The 17,084-nt window shown below is 59.1% G+C and overlaps 1 protein-coding gene across 2 annotated transcripts in view; it reads right to left on the minus strand.

Annotated features, from left to right (window-relative positions):
• Positions 1–1,093: 1,093 nt before the first annotated feature.
• KCNH6 (potassium voltage-gated channel subfamily H member 6) overlaps positions 1,094–17,084 on the minus strand; it is a 34,677-nt gene continuing 18,686 nt past the window's right edge. For both annotated transcript variants that reach the window (XM_032711250.1, XM_032711249.1), the window contains 10 exons: positions 12,340–12,768; positions 11,209–11,608; positions 10,729–10,928; positions 8,451–8,703; positions 7,528–7,721; positions 5,928–6,027; positions 5,366–5,653; positions 4,267–4,447; positions 2,731–2,929; positions 1,094–2,377 (listed from right to left, as the gene is read on the minus strand). In XM_032711250.1, coding sequence (XP_032567141.1) covers positions 2,090–2,377; positions 2,731–2,929; positions 4,267–4,447; positions 5,366–5,653; positions 5,928–6,027; positions 7,528–7,721; positions 8,451–8,703; positions 10,729–10,928; positions 11,209–11,608; positions 12,340–12,768 — 2,532 coding nt within the window. In that variant the 3' untranslated portion in view covers positions 1,094–2,089. The remainder of the gene's footprint in view (positions 2,378–2,730; positions 2,930–4,266; positions 4,448–5,365; positions 5,654–5,927; positions 6,028–7,527; positions 7,722–8,450; positions 8,704–10,728; positions 10,929–11,208; positions 11,609–12,339; positions 12,769–17,084) is intronic.

Consider the following 17,084-nt stretch of genomic DNA (forward strand, 5'->3'; position numbering starts at 1 on the left):
AAGCCACGCGGGGAGCCCCGCCCACTTCACGCCGGTTGGCTACCCTGTCTGTCATTCAGAGCGGAGGGTGCGCCTATTGGTTAATTCACCCGTCTGTTCGGCCCGCCTCGGTTTGCTATTGGTCACTTTGTCCTTCATTCAGAACAGGCTCTCACGCTCCGTCCAGGGTGACCTATGGCGGCCCTGGGCCCCGCCCTTCAGGGGCGGGGGCGCGCATTCTCGACATCTTATTGGCTGCTGGGGGTCGCAGTGGGTGGAGGCGGGATCTTGTGCCCTTATCGGTGATTGATTGGCTGGGAGCGATGTCAGTCACGCCAGCCCGCGGAGGGCGGGGGCAGTCGGGCTCCCGGGTTCGAGTCCCACCCCCGCCCGGTGGCGGACGGGACAGGGCTCGGCTCTAATTAACCGGAGCTTAATTACGGGGGTTATTTTTGGAAGCAACAGCACCACTGGTGCGTGCCCGGCGCCTTACTGGGGAAGCGGGAGCTCCTTTCTGGGGCTCAGCATCCCGGGATGGATCAGCTGGGGGCGGGGGGGGGTGGGTGGTTTAACCCGCGATGGGGGCGAGGGGTCTGTCCATAGGCGCCATATGGGAGCCGTGGTGGGTGATCTTGGGTCCACCCCCTAGGACCGGTCCCATCCTCACAGGAGCCGTGTCCCATCACAGGGGATGCGGGGGGGGTGTTTGGGAAGGGATGTGCCCATCGCAGCCCCGCTCCCTGCAAGGACCCTTGGTGTGATCTTTGCCGAGTAATTCCTTCCCAATAGGACGCAGCTGAGGCTCAGCAGAGATTTGGAACAGCTTTTCTACACGACCAGCAAGCTGTGTATGAGAAATGATCTTGCAAACACACCTCAGGCAAAGCCCCCCCGGCTCCATCCTTGACCTGCCAGAGCTGCAGACAGGCTCCCTTAGCCCCACACCCCCTGGATGAAGCAGCTGGGGTTTGACCACAGCCTTTCTGGGGGGGATCTTGGCAGACTTATCACTTTGCACTGCCAGGAATGAACGACGACTTCATGGACGCTCCCAACGAGCACAGCCCTCACCCGCATCAGGTGCCAAAAACATCTTTATTAGCAAAGTGTACACTAAAACTCCAGAGAAAGAGATGCTCACAGTTTGACTACTCTGGAAGGGAGCTCGATACATGACTTGAGCTGGCGGCCTAGGACTGTCACAGCATCTACCCGAGCGGCGAAGGCGGCGGCGCTACGTGGGCTTCTCCTACGGGAACGCTGCCAGGAGAGGGGCTGGCCGGGAGGAAGCACCTATCAAACCTTTATCAAAAGAGAGAAGCTGGCGGGGAGGGCTGGACAGGAGGCGTCCGGGGCTTTTCAGCTCTCTGGGATTGTGCTTTTGAGTTTTGTGCTTTACGCCCAGGCCGGTGACCGGTTGGATTTGTCTGGGGAGGTGTGGGAGGTGTTGGTGGGGTTTGCGAGGCGTGATCGGCCTCGCTGGAGGAGTCAGTGCCCTGTGGGACTCGTGCTGAAGCATTGCAGTGGCAGGGGCTGTCGGCCCTTAGTTTCTCAGTGGCAGTCAAGTAGGACAAGCTTCTCCCTCTGTCCTTGCCCTTGGCTTCCCTCCTGCAGCTCCCCACGGACCACACCGTGGAGATCTCCCCCTCCTCCTGTGCTGACCACCCTTTCTGCAGCGCCCACGGGCTCTGCTGGGCTTAGCCTGGTACCAACCCACGGTCCCTGCTCCAGAGAGCTCCCAGCACAGCTGAGAGCCGTGGATTTGCCCTCCTGTGGTCGCTGTGGTCGCTTGGCTCGTGCCATTCTCGAGAGGAAGCCTTGGCAAGGACGAGGCGGTGGGTACCTTTTGGCCTAACCAGCTCCTTGGTGGCTGAAAGAGCTGTTCTGGGTTCACTATAATGTGCAAATGAAACCTACTCTATTGGGAACCGCTGGAAAACGTCGACCTTGGAATCCAGCCACGCTACGCTTCCTTTCACGGTGGCAGAAGACAGCTACAAATTATACCCCTGAGCCAATGGCATTGTCCAATGTCTTACCCTTACAGTCAAAATCGACATCAACTGACCCAGCTTGCAGTTGAGGTTCCTCCTGACTTGCCTTGCAGTCTCTAACTTCCAGGAAGCACTGGGTCGGAGAGGTGTCTCTGAATGTCCTGGTGCTCGGAAGGTGCCTCCAAGTGCTCAGGGAGGGAAGGGAAGCGAGAGCCCCGCAAGAGTCCCTGGGTGCTTGGTGCCCTTTGGTGGGGGGGCTCTGGGCTCGGGAGAGGCGGGGAGTGCTGCTCCTGCTCCGAGTGGACTGTCATGGTTTTGTCGGATGACCCGGAGAGGTGCATCCCGCTTGACAAGGAGTCCCTGGATTTCAAGTGGAACTTTTCTACCTCCGTGTAGCTCGGGCTCTGGTGGGAAAGGAGGAATCCAGTGGGTTATGGTGGAAGCAAAACAAAGCAACCACGCTCTCTCCTCATCAGCCTTGGAGCCTCACCAGGCTCCGAGCCCCAAAATGTCATTTTTCGCTTGAGCCTCAGAGTAGAGGAACCCCCTCCCCTCCCTGCTGGTGGGGCAGCCTGTCAGTGCTGGGGGTGGCAGCTGTGCCCCAAAATCAGCCATGCACTGGGAAAACCAACTCCCATGTCAAGGCCATTGGGCTTTGTCTGGGTTTGGCTGTGCTTTGCCTGGAGGGAGCTCAGATCCGGCTGCCCAGGGCAGAAGGATGCTGAGCCAGGGGCTGAGCCAGGAGGGGTGACCTTACCTGCTCCTGGGTCGCCGTCTCCTCGTCCTCCAGAGGTGCACAGGGGGCGAGGGGCTCCAGGCTCCGCGGGAGGATCCCGTACATGGCCAGGTTTTGGGAGGACGGCGAGATGGGGCTGTACGCGGGTGGCACTTGGGACAGCTGGCGCTGCAGGAGCTGCAGGATTATACTGATGTCTGATGACATCCTGGACTCCAGCCTGGGGACAGAGCAGCCCAGTGTTAGTGCAGTGCATCCCACTGCACCCCTCGGCTGGGCAGGGGAGGCACTGGGGAGGAGGTGCCCGTTCCGCTGCCCGAGGGGGATGATGCTTTGCCTGCTGCTCGCTGAGGTTTTTAGAGAGCTTCAAACCAGAGAGATCAATCCTGCCATCTCTCTCCTGCCATTCTCAATCATCCTCTGCCCAATTTTATGTGGAGCCAAAGTGGGATCTGGAGTGGGGATTTGAAAAAGGCTAAAACTACCCTGGAGGGGGGAAAAAATTGCAATGGTTAGTTTTAATCTGGATCAATTCTCCAGGCCAGAAGCTTGCGCTGACAGATGGAGCAAGGCAGGTTGGTGCCAACCACTTTTAAATGAGGAATAGAAGGAAATGGAAATGCCTTGGCCCTGACTGAAGTGAGCAGCTCTGGCAGGAGCAGGTACAGCCCCCCTTGCGGGGCACAGTTACGGTGTCACTTACAGAGGGGTAGATCTGTCCCCCAGTGCTGGGCTGGTGCGTTGGTGAGACACCCAAAACATGGGTGTGTGGTGAAGTGAGCTCAACAAGGGCAGCAGAGCCCACAGAGCTCATGTGGATCCTGCCTGGGGACCTTAAACCTGCACCTCCACTGTGGGCTCTTCCCTCTCGTTCAAAAATCATAAAACACTTGGAGTTGGAAGGGACCTTAAAGATCCTCCAGTGCCACCACTAGCCCACGTTGCTCCAAGCCCTGACCAACCTGGCCCTGGACACTTCCAGGGATGGGGCAGCCACAGCTTCTCTGGGCAACCTGTGCCAGGGCCTTCCCACCCTCACAGTAAGGAATTTTTCCCTCATATCTAGTCTAAACCTACTCTCTGTCAGTTTGAAAAATCATGTGTTTTTTCTTATTTAGAGAGCAACAGTGTGCATGAGGCTTGTTTGCTCGAGCAAGAGGATGCTTGTAGCTCTTTGCAGCAGGAAGAGGAGGCCTGTAGAGGGCTCAGGCCGTGCCCTGTGGGTGGTTTTATGTCCACGATTGCGTTGAGTTTGGAAGCAGTGGCAAAGTGACAGATCCCAGGGGTGGTGACACTGTGGTAGATCCCGGGGGTGGTGACAGGTGCCAGGGGTGGTGGCACAGGGGCAGACAAGGGGCTGGGCTGCAGCCAGGCCCTTTGAGAAGCTGCTGCATTTGCAAAGCACTCCCACCACCTCCCCAGGAACGCAGCGTCCCAGGGGTCAGGAGATGGCGTCGCTGCCACAGAGCCCGCTGTGGCCACTTACAGAAAGCAGAAGGTGATGGCCCAGAGTCCCCCTGGGTCCTCTCTGACCCTGTTCCCCGTGGATTTGCCCACCTGCTGAGCTGGGCCTGCAGGAGCTCCAGCCTGGACTCGATCTGCCCCGGTCTGCAGTCGCCGGGCAGGGGCACGTCCCGCGAGCTCTGCACCAGGGAGATGTGCTGCAGGGGCTCCGGGGCAGGGTTCGGCCGCCGGTCCTCCCAGAAGGTGAACATGTTGGGGATGTCCAGGGGGGTGGCTGGAAGGAGAGGAGACACCTCAGCACCTCTGTCTTGCATCCTCCAGCCCTGCTGGCATGGAGGTGCTCCAGAGTCCATCACCCTGACGCACACGGAGAGCCATCTCTGGGACATACATGGAGAACCTTCATGTGACACACATGGAGAACCTTCATGTGACACACATGGAGAACCTTCATGTGACATACATGGAGAGCCTTCACCTGACATACATGGAGAGCCATCTCTGGGACATACATGGAGAGCCATCTCTGGGACATACATGGAGAGCCATCTCTGGGACATACATGGAGAGCCTTCACCTGACATACATGGAGAACCATCACCTGACATACATGGAGAGCCTTCACCTGACATACACGGAGAACCTTCATGTGACACACATGGAGAACCATCACCTGACATACATGGAGAGCCTTCACCTGATACATATGGAGAGCCTTCATGTGACACACATGGAGAGCCATCTCTGGGACATACATGGAGAACCTTCACGTGACATACATGGAGAGCCATCCCCTGATACACATGGAGAGCCATCCCCTGATACACATGGAAAGCCTTCACCTGACACATGTGGTGCTCAGAGAGAGTCCATCACCCTGACACCTGAGGGGCTTATGAGGATCCATCCCCCTGGCACCCAAGATGCTCAGGGACAGTCCATCACACTGGCACACAACACAACTATGGAAGTCATTTGGCCCCTTGGAGCAGTCCTAGAGGGGTCTCTGGGTGCTGGGAGAAACTACAGGGCACAGGAGGGACAGAGCAGATACAACTGGGGACAAAAGGCAGCAAAGACCCTTGGTACCAGCGTGGCTCCCCTCGAATCCACATCCTATCCTTGGCTCTGCCCCCAGACAAGGCCCCCATGCCCAAGCCTCTCTCACCAGCCCCCTGCCAGCCCTGGGTACCTGCATAGGACTGGCTGCTCTCTGCTCCTTGCTTCCCGACCTCCGCGTGGTCGGCGCTGGGGGTGACGAGGCTGAGCGAGGGCAGGGCGAGCTCATCCTTTTTGGGTGTGGGGAGGGGCTCAGCTTTCACAGGGCTGCCGGTCTTGGCCTCGTCGTCACTGGTCTGGGAGCAGGGAGAGGTGCTGCTGCCCGCGTCGTCCCACTGGTCCTTACTCAGCGGGTCCTGCGGGTTGGTGAGCTCTGAGTAGGTGTGATACTGCTCTGCATCAGAGATGCCCGTGTCTGGGTCTGTGGGACAGCACAACAGGTTAATCTGGGGAGTGCCACGCGTGGAAAAATCAGCCCCCGTCCCTTGTAGGGCACCTGTAGGGCTGGGGGCGTCCTGAGGGGAGGGACAGAGGGAGGGAAAGCAGTTTGGGTGCCCCCAGGGTGGTCTGCAGGGACAGGGGCACCAGCAACCTCTGCCTTGGGGCGCTTGCCAGGGCAGTAATTAAAGGATGATCTCACGCCCCAGCCCTCCCCTGGCTCCCCAGGCCAGGCTGTGCTGATCCCATGGACTCACCGGGCTTGCTGGGTGGGCAGGGCGAGTGCTTGCGCCGCCGGGCCCGGCGGTAGGTGCAGTCGTAGTCCTCGCTGAGGGGGGAGCGGGGAACGCTGTCTGCCTGAGGGAGGAGAGGGGCTGGTCACCAGGGAAAGGCTGCCATGTCCCATCCATGGGTGCCACAGCCCTCCCATGGGTGCCTTGTCCCATCCAAAGGTACCGCTTCCCATCCGTGGGTGCCACAGTCCATCCGTGGGTGCCATGTACCATCCACGGATGCCACATCGCATCCATGGGTGCCACAGTCCATCCATGGGTACCACAACCCATCCGTGGGTGTCATGTGCCATCCATGGGTGCCACAGTCCATCCATGGGTACCACAACCCATCCGTGGGTGTCATGTGCCATCCATAGGTGCCACAGTCCATCCATGGGTGCCACAACCCATCCATGGGTGCCATGTGTCATCCGTGGGTGCCATTTCCCACCTGTGAGTGCCATGTTCCATCATTGGGTGCCACAGTCCATCCATGGGTACCACAACCCATCCATGGGTGCCACAGTCCATCCATGGGTACCACAACCCATCCATGGGTGCCATGTCCCATCCATGGGTACCACAACCCATCCATGGGTGCCATGTCCCATCCATGGATACCACAACCCATCCATGGGTGCCATGTGCCATCTGTGGGTGCCATTTTCCACCCATGGGCACCAAGGCCTATCCATGGGGGCTGTTTTCCATCCATGGATACCACAACCCATCCGTGGATGCCATGTCCCACCCATGGGTGCCATGTCTCATCCACATGTGCCATGGCCCTGCACACCATGGGGGCTACAGCCCATTCCACATCTTCCTAGGACTGGTGTCCAGCTCCCTCCTGCTCTCCAGCACTGCCCTGTCCCACCCAGAGCCTCCTGGGCTGGTTGCAGAGCTCAAGGGATCCCTGAGCCTGGCCTTGCTGCTTGAGACTGAGTTGAAGGTGTCAGGACCATGGGGAGGGAAGAGGCACCCTGAGGTGGGGCAGGACATCCCAGAGTGAGATGGGACATGGAGGGAATTTGACTTTCTTTTCTATCTTACCAGGCCTCTGAAAAAAATGGCAGGAAAGGACAAAGTTCAGTCATAAACTATAAGAATCAACAGCAGTAGCAAACATGCTCCAAACCTTTCAGGGACTGCAAACCTGATTATTTAGAAAGGAATTTTCAGAGGAAACCGGTACCCAACTCAACGAAACCTGAGAATATTTCATACTTCAGCAGCCTTAAAACGTGTGTGTGTGACCCACTTGCCCAGGCTGGAGCAGTCCTGGGGATGATTTGCAAGTGCTGCAGAGCAGAACACCACTGACCTGGCTTGTGGGGCCACCTTTTCCAAAGAACCCAGGAAGATGCAGTATGCACGTGCTTGCTGGGCTGGGGGGGGAAATCATAACCACACGGAGAGGGGAAACATAACCACACAGAGAGTGCCTTGGGAAATGTGGCTGTTGGCCAGTCCACCCCCAAAGTGAACAAGGAGCACCCGTGGACACCCTCGCTTCTGCCCTCCCACTTGCCAAACTCAAGGCATTGCCCACACTCCTGGCTGGGGCAGCCCTGGCACTCACATCTCGCAGGTTGAAGGTGATCTCCAGGTTGCTCCAGAAGTTGTCAGAGAAGGCTGGGTACATGTCCAAGACCTCCAGCAGGTCCTCACGCTGGATCTTGTGCAGGTCGCAGTAGGTCAGGGCCCTCACGTCGGCGTTGGACTTCCCTGGGCGGGCGTAGAGGCTGATGGGCTCCCCGAAGATGTCGTTCTTCCCTGTGCCAAGAGACAGCTCGTTAGGGACAGGTGGGCACCCACTCCAGCTCCAGCAGCCCTCACTTTGGGACTCACAAACAAGGGGATGCCCAGTGACCCCGACCCTGATTGTGGACACTGGGGATAACACTGTGAAAGCCACCACTGATGGGCACACCAAGCCAGGGCAGTGGGTTATCAGTGATGGCTGGGGACTGCTGAGCCATGCCTTGCTCTCCTCACTCCTTATGGCCTCTCCCTGGCTTCTCCCAGGGATCCTCCATTCCCTGTCCGCTGGTGTGGTGACCAGCTGGAGGCTGAGGAACAGAATTCCCTTCTCCAGGAGGAGTAAAAGTCCTTTTACCTGATTTCTTCTCTGTGGCGACCAGTGATAGAACCCATGGGAACAGCCTGAAGCTGTGTCAGGGAAGGTTTAGGTTGGATATTAGAAAAAAGTTCTTTCCCCAGAGGGTGGTTGGCACTGACCAGGCTCCCCAGGGCAGTGGGCACGGCCCCAAGGCTGCCAGAGCTCCAGGAGGGTTTGGACAATACTCTCAGGGATGGATTGTTGGGGTGTCCTGTGCAGGGCCAGGAGTTGGACTGGATGATCCTTGTGGGTCCCTTCCAGCTCAGCAGATCCTGTGATTCTGTGATTCTGTGACCCTCACCTGCCGCCCTTTTTCCACTGCTCACTGCCCACCACCCACCACCCTTTGCCCCTCGCCCTCTCAGCACGAAGGACTTTCCCACCTAGGATGGCCACCACGATGTCTTCCCGGAGGATCTCGATGGAGCCCCTGGAGATGAAGTAGAGCGTGGTCAGGACATCTCCATAGTGCACCAGGGTGTCCCCGGGCGGGGCGTGAGTCGTCTTGAACTTCATGGCCAGGGCTCTGAGGCAGCCCTTGCTGGCTCCTCGGAAAGCCTTGCAGTTCTGGAGCAGCGTGCGGTTGAGGTGCAGGCAGATGTCCGCCTGCAGGCAGTCGGGGAAGCCCTTCAGCACCTGTGGAGAGCGAGGGAGAGATGCCATCACACCACTGTCCCCGGGAAGGGACAGCCACAGGGGGCTGTGGGACACGCAGGGCGACACAACGGGGCCAGACAGAGCCTGTGCACCCAGAGAGCCAAAGCTGGGGACATCTTCCCGTGCCTGGGAAGCCAGGTTGGATAGGGCTTGGAGCAACCTGGGCTAGTGGAAGGTGTCCCTGTCCATGGCAGGGGGTGGCACTGGATGGGCTTTAAGGTCACTTTAAGGTCCCTTCCAACCCAAACCATTCTATGTTCTTTTGATCCTCCCCTGGTGGATCCCTTCCTGCCTGTCACTGGCCTTTACTGCTCATGGCTGGGGACAAAAACACTCCCAAGCAATAAATAACAGTAACCAGATCAATCTCTTTATACCCACTGGTGGCATATCCCCCTTTTCATCTTTACGCCCACTAATCTTGGCTGAACAAGAGCACAAACTGGCACAAGGAGCACAAAAACCTTAATTAAACAACACCTGCCTGAATGCCAAGAGGCAGCAGCAGCAGCAGCAGCACAGGACAGTTGTGTGCAGCACCAGCTAAATATACCTGTGCAAATACCTCATGGTGAACAAAAGCTGAACCTGAAGGTGAAATCAAGGTAAAACTCACAATATGGACAAAGCTGCTGCCACCAATGACTCATGGTGCCACGGTGAAATCCACCTGGGATGGGGTTTTTTTAGGAGAGCAGCATATGGCCCTGGGGTCCCCCTCGCTGTCCTCTCCGCTCACATCCCGCTGGTGGCCAAATCTGGAAAAGCCATGCTGGGGCTGCTGAGCACGACTTGTTCTTGGCTCCATCCTGATCTCCCAGGCTGGCAGCAGTGCCTTAGTTTCCCTACTGGGAAATCAGGGGCGGGTGGATTGATCGGGCTGTGGGGTGATTGATTAGGTCGTGTTGTGTCTCAGCAGCATCCAGCAGGAATTGGTGTGAGCGGGGGCACGTCAAGCACAGCTCTCCCAGGGGGTTTGTGTCCTGAGTTTGCACTAAGCCAGTGCAGTGTTCTTGATAGGGTGCCATGAGTTTGCTTTTAGTTATTGACACCAATGTTTGGCCCACATGGGAGAAGACCCCAAAGCTCTCCCAGCAGCAAACCCCCAGATGCTGCTCAGTTGTTTAATGTGGCAGCAGCAGCTTGAGATGGAGAGGTGAATTCATACAAATCCATGCCCTGATGGTGCTCAGGGATGGGGGAGGATCAAATCTTATGAAGAAAAGGAGCATGAACTGGGAATGAGTGGGCTAATGACCTGTCCAGGGCCAAGAGAAGGGAAGTACCAGCTCTCATCTCTCTCCTTGCCTCATCCTTTCTCATTCCTCTGCCTTGCTGCTGGCTGAGCCAGCACATTTTTGCACTGAATCCTGTGGCCATGAGCCAAGTCCAACCACCTCTGCCCCGGCACAGGACTCCTTGGCCAAGCCCCCTCCCCACTCCTGTGGAACCCCGGCGCCGTCGGCACAAACCTTCCCGCCGGGCCGGGAGCCACGGCGCCTCTCCAGCACAGCTCCGCCATTGATCCCCCCTTTGCTAACAAACAGCTGCCTCTCTGGGCTCTAATTAAAATGGATCGAGGTTTATTTAAATGCCCTCCTTTCCCTGCTGCGAGAGCAGGATGCACTTTGCTTAGCAACCGGCGGTGTGGAGAGGAGCTGGATCGATACCTGCTCCGTGGCTCTGACACCAACAGACACCGGCCTGAAAGTGCTCGGCGCTGATGGGGCCTCTGAGCTCCTCACCAAACCCGCTCTCTGGCCAAGAGATGCCCTCATGCAACCTCTGGGTAGGTGTAGACGAATGGACAGAAAAAGGGGAGAAGGAGAAAGGGAGATGCAGAAGATGAGTGAGCAGAGAGCCTGCCTCCAGCCTCCCAAGTCTTCTAACTTGTCTCTGCCCCCGTCAAAAGGTTGGAAGTGTTTGGGTGGACCCAGATCCAGACTCCAGGTTGTTCAGGACAAGGTGCCGTGAGGACACGTGGCCTCCCTGCCCCGCACTCACCGCGTTCATGTCGATGCCGTTGGTGTAGGACCAGGCGTGTTGGAAATACTCCTCCAGGCGCTGCCGCAGGGGGTTGGGGATCTGGTGGAAGCGGATGAACTCCTTGACCCGCAGCATCTGCGTGTGGTAGCGGGCGGTGCCCGAGTACAGGCGCTGGATGATGGCAGAGACGTTCCCGAAGATGCTGGCGTACATCAGAGCTGCAAGGAGAGGGCAGGACTCAGGGGGGGGAGATGCATGTCCAGCTACATCAGACCTGGAACAGCAGGTTTCCAAACCCCATATCTCCCTTGGGCCCAGAACCAGGAGGTTTCTGAAACCCGTATTTCTATCACCCCATCCCTTTGTCTGTGCAGAAGAGGCACAGGCAGAGGGAGATGCTCTGCTAAAACCCCACATGCTCTCCCCGTTTCCCCCCTGAGCAGCCCCTCCAAACTCCAAACGAGGGGCGGGGACAGCGGGACACGCGCGGGCACTCACAGCCGATGAGCATGACACAGATGGAGAAGATCTTCTCGGAGTTGGTGTTGGGCGACACGTTGCCGAACCCCACGCTGGTGAGGCTGCTGAAGGTGAAGTAGAGGGCAGTGACATATTTGTCCTTGATGGAGGGGCCGGAGGAGAGGTCGCTGTCGTTGTAGCGCTTGCCGATCTGGTCTCCCAGGTTGTCCAGCCAGCCGATCTTGTGCTCCATGTAGGGCCTCTCCACGTTGCCGATGGCGTACCAGATGCAGGCGAGCCAGTGGGCGATGAGGGCGAAGGTGCACATGAGCAGGAAGAGCACGGCTGCTCCGTACTCGGAGTAGCGGTCCAGCTTGCGGGCCACGCGCACCAGGCGCAGCAGCCGGGCGGTCTTCAGGAGGCCTATGAGGGTGGTGGTCTGCAGGGGAGAGGTGAGAAGACTCAGGGCCAAGCAAGAGGATAAATCCGGCCAAAGGCACGTCCCCAGCCGAGCCCCGTGCTTCCTTTGAAGGATATAAAATGCATTTCTAGAGCGTGAATCACCTTGTCCTGGAGGTGACCTCTGAACTAGGTCAGGTGAGTCATGCCACGTCCTGACCATAAAGGCAACAAGCTCTGGGATTACGGGTGAGCAAGTGAGAGGAGCCAAGGCCAACCTCATGTTTCCTCATGGGTCCTCATCTTGCCAACCACTGCTCCCAAAACAGCTGCCTTTCACTCTCAGATGTGGGGCCTTCAGGTGGTGCAGGAACCACAGGGCCATTCCACTGCCAACATTTTCAGTCTGGCTGGCAATGCAACCCCAAATTCAGCCTCACTGGAGTGTGGGGCCGGTCCCTAAACAACCCCTTAGCCTGCTCTGCTGGGTCAGCCCCAGCAAGGGGAGCGGGTCCAGTTAGACACTGTCTTAGCACTTATAGGGTCTGTGGGGCTGTTTGAGCACACAAAATGAAATCCCAAGTCCCAGCTGCCTAATAAAAGCCTCTCGTGACATCCTTGTCCATCCTCTGACTAAACCACCCCTCTCCTCAAGGGTTTAGCCATCCACCACTTACATCAAGACATCCGTATCCCTCTCTTTCTCTCCCAGACATCTCTCCCTATCCACCCAGGGGTCCCCTCCTGTCCTGATGGACCTGCAGACCCTACCTCATCAGAGCCGGAGCGGAAGATGAGCAGGTCAAAGGGGATGGCGGCCACCATGTCGATGAGGAACCACCCCTTGAAGTAGTGGATGGCGATCTTGCCGGGGTGGCTCACCACCTCGTCGTTGATGTTGACGTAGGTGGTGCGGAAGTTGATGACAATGTCCACGATGAACATGATGTCCACGATGAGGTCGATGATGTTGAGCGGGTCGCAGGAGTAGCTGCAGTCCCAGCGCTTCTCCTCCACCTGCTCCTCGTTGAGCAGGAAGGCGGCCGAGTAGGGGGTGAAGACGGCTGTGTAGATGACCAGCAGGAGGATGAGCCAGTCCCACACGGCCTTGAAGGGGCTGTAGTGCAGGATGGTCCATCGGTGGATGCGCGGCGCCTGCAGCTTGTACTCGGGGAGGACATCGGCACCCAGGGACAGCACCTGCCAGGAGATGGGTGTGAGAAGGATGGGAGACCTGGAGAGAGGCTGGATAAGGCCAGAAACCAGGGAAAGGGCTCCCACATGCTGGTAGAGCAGCCAGGAGCCCACAATGCATTTCCTACACCCTTTTCACCTTTGTTGGCTTCATATGGTTGCCCAGGGGGCCACAGGGTGAGTTGCCCACTATGGCTGACACCAAGGTGTGCCCGGCTCCTTGTCTGTCAGAGCACCCTTGGGGCAGCTGTTTCCCTGCTTTGTGCCCTTCTGAGCCTTTCATGCCAGCAGAGAGGAAAGTGCCTCCTGCCCTGCCTCCGTCCGCCCTCGGCTCAGTGCCACCAGCTCGGGAGCTGCTGGCTGTCCCTGGCACAGGGCTACAGCTTGGAGATGCCATCCCATGGCTATGCCATGGCCTGGCCTCGAGGGTCACAGCACATTAGGCATCTCCCAAGCCTTGCACCATGCCTTTCTTGGCCTCAGCACAGACCTTCTCCTGGATGTCCCTCTGGCACAGTCATCCTCCAAGCAGAGGGGGCAGCTTGGGCCACTCACAGCACAGCCCCAGGCAATGCCTGTTTCCCATCTGAGCATCCCCAGGGAGGGGGTGACCTGTGGCCACCAACGTGCAAACATCATCTCAAGCATGCAGGCACCCCCCTCATGCTGTCATTGTCCCCAGGTCACCCACAGCACCAGTGAGTCCCCCACACGTCCCAGGCCTGTCCCAGCTCCCCCTCCAGGACCAGCACCAGCTTCTGACGGGCTCTAAAGCCACCCTGGGGGCACAGTGCAAGGTCCTGGGGATGGGAGGGCTGGGGCTGTGTTGGGTGCTAAGGGGCAGTGGCATGAAGGGGCTTATCTGGGGGTTAGCCAGACCCCCCCTGCCTGTCCTTGCTGCTCTATTGTCCCCTAGTGTCCCTATGGTGCCGGGCACCAGTGCCAGCTGCAGGGGAGGGTGAGGGGCACCCCAGTGCTGTCTCCCAGCACTCAGCCCCCACTAAAAGGCACCTCTTTGCCCGGCTGCAAAGGAGAGGAGAGAAGAGAGAGGAGAGAGGAAAGAGGAGAGAGGAGAGAGGAGGATCCACATGTCCCGAGGCGATGGTGATGGGCACCATCACTGATGGGCATCAGCACCTGCAAGAAGTGTCTGACCCTTCCTGCGCTGACAGGAAGGAGGATCTTGCACCTCGTTCAAGCGCTCAAGGGCTTCCCGAGGGCTCCTGGTGCCGTGACCCAGAGCGGACCCACCCCAGCCGTCCCACCGCCCCGGGACACCGGCGGGGCCCTGCGCCCCGGAGGAGCCCCCCTGCTCCTACCTGCCTGCAGCTCGCCCGGCGCCCCAGGCGGCAGCTGACCCTCGGGCTCCGGGTGTCCACCATGGGGGCCCCCACGGCCACGCGCCTGGGCAGCGGCGGGCACGGCGGGCGCAGCGCTCGGGCCCTGGCATCGCCCAGGCAGGCACGCAGGCACTCGGCCAGGCGGGCGGGAGACATGCGGCTGCGAAGGGCATTCGGGAGCCCGGCGTGGATTAATCAAACCCGATCGATGCCGGGGCCCCCGTGGGGGACAGGGAGCGCCAATGGAGCGGCGGGAGCCGTCGACGTCCGTTGGCGGACGGAGAGGGGAGGGATTGGAAAAAGTGACCCAAACGCAATCGTTGAGGGCGGAGGGGAGCGAGGCGCTGGATGGGCTTGGGGACTGCGCTCCCGCGGGGACGGCGGGGAAGGGGCAGGGCAGCACCGGTAAAATCTTGATCCCCAAACTAAGATGTACCCAGAGGACCTGGGATAGGCTCTTACACCCTGTGTCTGGGAAAAGCAGCAACACTCCCACCCTCAGCAGCTGAATCCTCACCTGCCTGACTGGAGGCAGCTCTGTGAGGATAGTTGTGAATTCAGGCCCCCAAATGCTGCTCCCTGTGCTGGGGCACCTGCCCTGCCCCTCATCCCTGCTCCTGGCACCCACATCTTGCGGTAGAGGCAAGAGCAGGTCAAGACCTGTCGTTTTCCAGGCAGGAATTAATAAAAAAACCACAACTCCAAGGATCGGAGGCAGGAAAGGCTAAAGAAACAACTTGCAAAATAGCTTCCAAACCAATGCAGAGCCAGGAAGCCGCTGCAGCCTTGTCCCTCTCTGCCCCTGGGGGGTGGGGAGGGCTGTGGGTGTCACCCTTGGTGGCCTGGGTGGCCTCGGGAGTCTCTGTAGGTGGCAGTGCTGGCTGCCCCCCATGGTGATCCCGTGGGTGCCCCTTCCCTCTTCCCCTTCCCCCTGCACTTACCGGCTTCAGCCGCAGCCGCAGGCTCATGGTGCCAGGTGCTGGGTGCTGGGTGCTGGGTGCTGGGTGCTGGGCAGTGAGTGAGGGAGCTGCAGCAGGGAGGAGGAGGAGGAGGGAGGAGGGAGCAGGGTGTGTGAGGGCTGTGGGTGACAGAGGAGGGGAGGCTCCCATGACCCGGGCTAACCCAGGCCATGTGCCCCGTGGTGCCCAGCACCCTGTGCCTTCCTTGTCCCTTGCCCTGTGCTGGGGATGGGGGCACTGAGCTGGGGAGGGGGGGCACTCCAGAGTTGCCAGGAGACCCTCAAGCATGAGGGGCTGGGCAGGATCAGGCCCAGGGTGCTGGCTGCAGGCAGGCACTGACCCGGTGCCCCTCCCAGCCCATATCCTGACACAGCTCAGCCCCCCATCCCTGTCCCCAGCATCCTCCTGCCCAGCTCCACCACCACCCTCGGGACAGTCCAGGGGACTGGGACACACACCACCTGCAACAGGACCCCAGCCTGGTGACACCAACCCCACAGCATCCCCATGTGCCTCCAGCTATGCCCCAGAGCCACAGCCCTGGCAGGCCGTGCCCAGCACATTCATTGCACTTGTGACCTGCCCTCCCCTGCTGTGGGGCCAGACCACCCCAAACTGCCCCTGCCTCCTCTCCCTGCCCACCAGCAGGTATTTTTAGACGCTGTTAGTGCTGTCTCACCACTGTCTCTGCCTCACTATGAATTATTTATCAGCCAGGAGAGGGGAGCTCTGGCTTTGTGGGAGGTTCAGGGGACGTCGGGGTGAGAACAGGGAAGATGCCTGGGTCCCCCATGGAAGGGGGAGATAGAGAGGGGAGAAGAGTCCATCCTGTCCTGTCCTGTCCCATCCCATCCTATCCCATCCCATCTGGAGACTGAATGTGAAGGGAAGGTCAGTCTTTGCATACTCTGGGGTCCTGCAGGGACCCGTCAGCTGCAATCCTGTCACACCACAATCAGCTACTGTCCCCACACTGAGTGGCCAACACCACCGTGCCACTGTCACCCCAGTGTGGACAGCAGCCCTTGTTGTGGGGGTGTCCCTTGTGATGGGGACAGGGCATGGAGGCTGCTCACCATCCTGCTGGAGTTCAGGGACTGATTCCGGGTCACTGCAGTCACCCCCAGATCAGAGGCACTACCTGGGGTTTGGGGTGAAGGGGACAAGCCTGGGGGAAAACAAGCCTAAGAACTGCCCCGTGCTGTGGGGAGCAAGGGGTCCCTCTGCCACACGTGGAGGCCCCGAGGCAGGAGGAGAACCCCGCAGAGCACCCCACTCTGCTGGAGCTGACTTGCAAGACCAGAGGCTTTTCTGGGCTCAGATGGCTGCATTAGCACTAAACCTGCCCTGGGCTGCTGCTGGCAGCAGTGGGATGTGTTTCATCCGTTGGATGTGTTTCATCCCGTGCCTCAGATTCTCTCCTCGGGATCGCGGGACACGGCGGCACCTTTCCCGCATCCCGACACGTCCGCACAGCGCCCCGTGCATCCCTTGCGGTGACACCGCACGGCCACACGTGTCCCCCGCAGCCACAGGCAGTGCCACACGTGTCGGTGACAGTGCAGTGCCACCTGCTGTCTCCCGGGGGATCTGGTGGCCCTCGGCGTGGCCACCTTTGCTCCTGGCATGGACCAGGCGAGTACCTCAGGATCAGCAGCGCCCTGGGGGCTCCATCCCTGGCGTTGGGGTCAGGAAGAGAGGCCAGAGCCTCCCTCCCCAAATGAAGCCACGTGCACACACAAACATGCTCACACGTGTCCCCTTCAAAGCCACTGTCACACCATGAGCAGTCCGTGCCGGTGTTCCCTCAGCCACAAATTACCAGAAATATTCATTAAAGGGAATAAAAAGAGCACTCCAGCCATTCAGAGCAGGAGAGAAAACCCAAACACAGGGATGCTGGCATTTCCTAGGGTGGAATCTCCAGCTGTCAGTGCCTTGTCTGCTCCTCTTCTCCAAAAGCCACAGGAGTGGCTGTGACTGTCCCCCAGCAGCAACACCACGACCCCACCACTGCCTCGGC

The sequence above is a fragment of the Chiroxiphia lanceolata genome, chromosome 26 (genome assembly GCF_009829145.1).
Source record: "Chiroxiphia lanceolata isolate bChiLan1 chromosome 26, bChiLan1.pri, whole genome shotgun sequence".
Taxonomy (NCBI): Eukaryota; Metazoa; Chordata; class Aves; order Passeriformes; family Pipridae; genus Chiroxiphia; species Chiroxiphia lanceolata.